Below are 6,295 nucleotides of genomic sequence, written 5' to 3' on the forward strand. Positions count from 1 at the left end.
TCAATTGTGACATATTCATGAACACGTCCATGTCATGTTGTGTCACCGTGAACACGTTCTTTATGTTATTTTAGTGAAAAAACAGACTTATCGTCACCCGTGATTGTGAAGCTAACAAGCTCCACTATGTGAATACTTGTGTGAATAAGCAATCGTGTTTTGATATTGTCAATCGTCTCACTTTTACGAGGTGACCAACTCAAATAGAAAATGGACATACAGATGGCAGGAATGGCAGCAGAGACATACAGGGACACAGGGGTGAGGTCTTTAATGGCTTAGTGATTAAGCTGTAACAGTGCAGCTCAGCATTCAATAACCTATACTTTTTGTGAAAGTGTTTATGATACTATATTCTGTTGAACACACACCTTAAAACCATACCTTACCTAAGGAATATTGAATATAGAAAAAGAAGTTCATCATCAAGTCCTTACCCAATGATAACTGGCTCTGATAAACTAAGTTTAGTTGCAACTAAAGCAGTAGAGTGGTTATGATACTATTCTGTTACATAGCTTACGGTCGTTGTGTCCTTTGCTCATGTTACCTAGATGTCATGTCACCTAGATGTAAGTGAAATGTATAGAAACAACTCACCAAAATTGATTATTGCACAACTGATTTGACAAAAATTCCCCACCAAGAGGGGAATAGACCCCCTTCGCCCCCATTCCCATCAGTTCCTTGCCGTACCTTGCCTGTTGCTGAAATGACTCCACTGAGAGAGAGAGGGAGGGAGAGAGAGAGAGTGAGAGAGAGAGAGGGAGAGAGAGAGAGAGAGGGGGAGAGAGAGAGAGGGGGAGAGAGAGAGAGAGGGGGAGAGAGAGAAAGGGAGAGAGAGACAGAAAGAGAAGGAGGGAGGGAGAGAGAGAGAGCGCGAGAGAGAGAGAGAGAGAGAGCGAGAGAGAGAGAGAGAGAGAAAGAGAGAGAGAGTCTGCTATAGTGATTAGGGATGCCGCTCTCCCGACCAGGGGTGATGACATCAGAGAGGAGTGGATTTAATACCTGAGATCTGAAGGTCCTGTTTTACTTCACTCCTGAGGTTCACTCTAGTCAGAAACACCAGACGGTACACACACAGTACCAGTTTTGGGTCGCCGGATGAAATTTCCCTCCAGTGATGGTGATGTCAGGCAGGGAGGCGGACGCCCGTCCAGAAACACCTGGAAGCCATCAGGACCCCAGAATCAAACACTTCCTCGTTTAATAACCACACAAGCTGACCTCGGAGGACAGTCAGCCTACCTCTCTCTCCCCCTCTCTCTCTCTCTCTCTCTCTCCTCTTTCCGCTCGGTAGGGAAAGATCAATGGTTTCTGACCTCTGGATGCGGTAGAATTTTTCTCACAAGGAAGAAGACTCCCTAGACAGAAGGAGAGTAGTACCATGTGTGTGTGTGTGTGTGTGTGACTGCGTGAGAGTGTGTGCTTGTGTGTGTACGACAGTGCGTGCGTGCCCCGGTCGGTTCATGTACACAGATACCATACAGTCTTTCTTGGCCCTCCGACTATGGCACACGTGGTGAAACTGTTCGATAGACGACGTCACTGTTGTTGTGAGGCCGCCAACTCTGACGTTCAGACTTAACACAGTCACCCTGATAGTGCCTGTATATCTTCACACAATTTTACCAGCGGCGTACAAACACACACGTCCTATTTCCCTGCATCCAGAAATAAACAAATAACTTTTGCGTATTTGTCATACAGTATGTGACACGCAATGAAATGCTTAGCTGCGCCCCAAGTGGGGCTCGAACCCACAATCCTGAGATTAACGAGTATCGAGAGTCTCATAATCTCCCGACTGAGCTAACCGGGGCAGCTTGAGGAAAACATCGACATCGTTTTTGCTGCCGTACACACACATATACAACTCCTTGTAACCTGTGTGACTCACCTTACCGTCAGATGTACCATGGTTCAAACGAAGCGTTTCCCATGTGTCTTCTTAATGAGCCGTTTATTGCTGCAGCCCATTAGAGAAGCTGGTTTTATGCCACGACGAAACTCTCCGTCGTTAAAAAATGCGCTTTCATCTCCCGCCAGCCAGTCAGTCGGTCAGTCGCTAAAACACAGTTCCTAGTGTTGTCTGTGTCTCTCTCTTGAGCAAACACAACTCTAAATGAGGCCCCCTAAATGACCATGAATCAAAGAAGAGGCATCAAAGTATCCAGCTCTGGCTTGCTACCTCTATCTGTCTGTCTGTCTGTCTGTCTGTCTGTCTGTCTGTCTGTCTGTCTGTCTGTCGGTCTGCCTGTCTGTCGGTCTGCCTGTCTGTCTGTCTGTCTGTCTGTCTGTCTGTCTGTCTATCTGCCTGCCTGCCTGCCTGCCTGCCTGCCTGTCTGTCTGTCTGTGTGTCTGTCTGTCTGTCTGCCTGGTGTTTTCCTCCTTGTTGACTGGTGATTAGGAGTGAGGCCAGAGAAGGACAAGAGGAACCATTCTGTTTGAAGAGGAACCATCTGTTTGAAGACACACTAATGAGGGAACTAACAAGGGACTCCCCCCCCCTCTTGCTCTTTCCTTCCTCTCTTTCTGCCCTCTCTCTTTCTTTCTCCCCCTCTCGTTTCTCTATCTCTCTCCCTCCCTTATGATCCCGTCTTTTTCTACTGCTCAATTACCTCTCTTTCTGCCCGTCTCCTTGTCTCTGCATCCTCTCTCTCTCTCTCGCTCTCGCTCTCGCTCTCGCTCTCTCTCTCTCTCTCTCTCTCTCTCTCTCTCTCTCTCCCTTCTCTCCAGGCCTTTAGTGAGTTTGAGATCGAGCAACACCAGGAGTGTGCGTACGACCACCTGGAGGCCTTCGACGGCGACTCCGACACGGCCGCCATCCTGGGTCGTCTGTGCGGCAGCAAGACCCCCGAGCCGCTGGTCTCCACGGGCAACAGGATGTACCTGCGCTTCATCTCAGATGCCTCTGTCCAGAGGAAGGGGTTCCAGGCCACACACTCCACTGGTGTGTATGTGTGTGTTTGTTTGTGTTTGTTTGTGTGTGTGTGTGTGTGTGCAGGGAAACAACTTTTGAAGTAGCCTCAATTTCAAACTGCATTGGCTCAAATTAGGTGAAATGAAAAACAGTGCATTGCCTCCCTCTAGTGGTAAAAAAAACAGTACATGCCTGATTACAATTTCAGAATCAGAATTAGAATCAGAATCCGTTTATTGACATCAGATAGTTTTTCAACATACAAGAAATTGCTTTTGGACGTTGTGCACAACATGGAGACAACATTGGACAGGGTGCAGGGACGAGACAGGAGAATGCAAAGACAGGACAGTGTACAGTACAGAAACAGATCTGGCCAATAACCAGGGCAACAAACTGATCTTCCTTGTGTAATGCTAGTGCAAACTGCTAACTTAATACATTGGACTTCTATATCTCCTTTCTCATATCTTCCTTCATCTCCACCCCCTCTTCCCACATCTGTATTTTTAGATTGCTTTTCTTGCACTTTGCCTTTAGCGCTGGATTATGCTTTGTCACTTGTTTTAGAAAAATAATTTCTAATATTGAATCTATTTATACTGCTAACTTAATAATAACAATACATTGGACTTCTATATCTCCTTTCTCTTATCTTCCTTCATCTATTTTTAGTTTGCTATTCTTGCTCTTTGCCTTCAGCACTAGATTATGCTCTTAATCACTTGTTTTAGAAAGGAGATGCACTTGGGAGTTCTGGCAAGTAGTAGTACATTGGCTTTTCCTGCATTAAATGCAATTATTGTACGTCGCCTCAGATAAAAGCGTTGGCTAAATGACTGTAATGTAATGATCTCTCCCCTTCTGTCCTTTCTCTGCTTCTCTTGCTGTACCTCCCCCTCTCCTCCCTCCTCCTCCCCCTCTCCTCCCTCCTCCTCCCCCTCTCCTCCTCCCCCTCTCCTCCCTCCTCTTCCCCCTCCCTCCTCCTCCTCCCCCTCTCCTCCCTCCTCTTCCCCCTCCCTCCTCCTCCTCCCCCCTCTTCCCCCTCCCTCCTCCTCCTCCCCCTCTCCTCCCTCCTCCTCCCCCTCTCCTCCCTCCTCTTCCCCCTCCCTCCTCCTCCTCCTCCTCCCCCTCTCCTCCCTCCTCCTCCGCCTCCCCCTCTCCTCCCTCCTCCTCCTCCTCCTCCTCCCCCTCTCCTCCCTCCTCCTCCACCTCCCCCTCTCCTCCCTCCTCCTCCTCCTCCTCCTCCTCCCCCTCTCCTCCCTCCTCCTCCGCCTCCCCCTCTCCTCCCTCCTCCTCCTCCTCCTCCTCCCTCCTCCTCCTCCTCCTCCCCCTCTCCTCCCTCCTCCTCCGCCTCCCCCTCTCCTTCCCCGTCCCTCTGCGTAGAGTGCGGAGGCAGGTTGAAGGCGGAGATCCGTCAGAAGAACCTGTACTCCCACTCCCAGTTCGGGGACAACAACTACCCGGGCCACACCGACTGCGAGTGGCTGCTGACGGCCGAGCAGGGCTACGGCATCGAGCTGACCTTCACCACCTTCGAGGTGGAGGAGGAGGCTGACTGCGGCTACGACTACATCGAGCTGTACGACGGCTACGACTCCACCTCGCACCGGCTGGGACGTTTCTGCGGCTCCGGGGTGAGTTCCCGCTTAAACCGCGAAACTGTTCGGGGAATTCGGACACATTGGGATGGTCAAACGCCGCTTGGCCCGTTCGTCACATTGATAAACTCCCGCTGATACCCCCGTGAAGGGCTCCGCCTTCTTCGAGGCGAGGAATTCGCTCAAACCCATGCAAACGCACTTTAGGTGGCACCGAAATAAATCCCCAACTTCCCGTCGCTCACCTCTCTACGAAGGGCGTGAGCGGAACGGCGGCATCACGCTGCAGTCACATCCGTTACAGCAGGTTGGGATTGGTTCAGTTCTGCTAGGAATCCATGCATGCTGGTGCAAGTGTCTGTGCCAATATGGTGTCTGATAGGGTGTTAAATATGTGTTGGTATCTGTCCTTTGTTAGAGACCTGGAGTATGTTACTTTTTGTTTAGTATCTTTTTATTTCTGTCCATCCCTCCATCCCTTCATCCCTCCCTCCGTCCTGCAGCCCAGGGAAGAGATCTACTCGGCGGGCGACGCGGTTCTGATCCGTTTCCATAGCGACGACACCATCAGCAAGAAGGGCTTCCACATCCGCTACACCAGCACCAAGTTCCAAGAGACCCTCCACACCAGGAAATGACCCTTGACCCCCGCAACGCTGACCTCCCCACGACCCCCACGGTGACCTCGCCTGACCCTCGCCATGGCGACCAGAGAGAGAGAGAGAGAGAGTGAGAGAAAGAGAGTCCAGCCTATCACCTCTCTGGCGCACGTGCGCTCCTACAAACGTGTCAGACTGTTCACGTCTGTTGTTGACGAGAAGAGTCGGGGCGAAGATTGTGTGTTAGAGAATGAACCGTCGCCTCTACTCTGTTGAGAGGCGTGATGTTCTGGAACTTTGGACAGGTAAATGAGGCTAAGTGACTGTGAATTACAATGACAGCCTCTTAAACCAAAGCTGAGGAAAAAAACAAAACATGACCAGACATTTGTCTTAAAAGTGTCCCTGGAGTCAAAATGGCGGAACTCTTAGTGTCTTGGCAAACTGCTGCCAAGGAAAACTGGATAACTGTGTGTCATGACAAGAGTTCTCTCAGAGGCTCGAGAGCGGAGCGTCAAACACTTGTGTTGTCAGACACAGAGCCCTGTTAGTGCGGAGGCAGGGGACATTGTAAGGTGGGATGACTGGGTCACACGCATACACACACACACACACACACACACACACACACACACACACGCACTCGGACCACTTATTCGCACCACAGCATCTTGGCCAGCAGTTTATGATTGTGAAGCATGACATCTTGGCATCGTCCATTGCTTCCTGGTTATCTGACTGTGACTCATCCCACTTCACCTGTCACCCACTGTGCGTTGAGCTAAGGCGCAGTGAAGGAACTCTGTATCGATTATATCTGGATCCAAAATGGCGACATCGTGGAGGCTTGAGCCTACAGTGACTTCAGCCAAAATGGCAATTTTATTGGGAATGGGGCCTACAGTGACTTGAGCCAAAGTGCTGGTGTTATCAATTGCCCCACACTGACTTGAGCCGAAACGGTGGCATTGGGGAGGTCTGGACCTGTGACCAATGAGGTCTGCATAATTCAGTTACTGGAGCCAAAATGGCAGCATGGGAGAGTCAGGAATAATGTGGCGGCCATTTTGATTGCCTTTGAGGAATGTGTGGACTCAACAGCTACAGTGACAACATTGAAGATTTTATTTGATGTCTTATTCTAAACAGTGATGTATGTGTGTGTGGTTAAA

The 6,295-nt window shown here is 50.0% G+C and overlaps 1 protein-coding gene across 1 annotated transcript in view; it reads left to right on the plus strand.

Moving 5' to 3' along the window:
- Positions 1 to 5,162, plus strand: part of tll1 (tolloid-like 1) — a gene marked incomplete at both ends in the record, with an annotated part of 37,003 nt that extends 31,841 nt beyond the window's left edge. Inside the window, 3 exon segments of the mRNA XM_084454523.1 lie at positions 2,740 to 2,953; positions 4,310 to 4,560; positions 5,028 to 5,162. Coding sequence (XP_084310649.1) covers positions 2,740 to 2,953; positions 4,310 to 4,560; positions 5,028 to 5,162 — 600 coding nt within the window.
- Positions 5,163 to 6,295: the final 1,133 nt, after the last annotated feature.

This window comes from Borostomias antarcticus, assembly GCF_949987555.1.
Source record: "Borostomias antarcticus genome assembly, chromosome: 20".
NCBI classification, from domain to species: Eukaryota; Metazoa; Chordata; class Actinopteri; order Stomiiformes; family Stomiidae; genus Borostomias; species Borostomias antarcticus.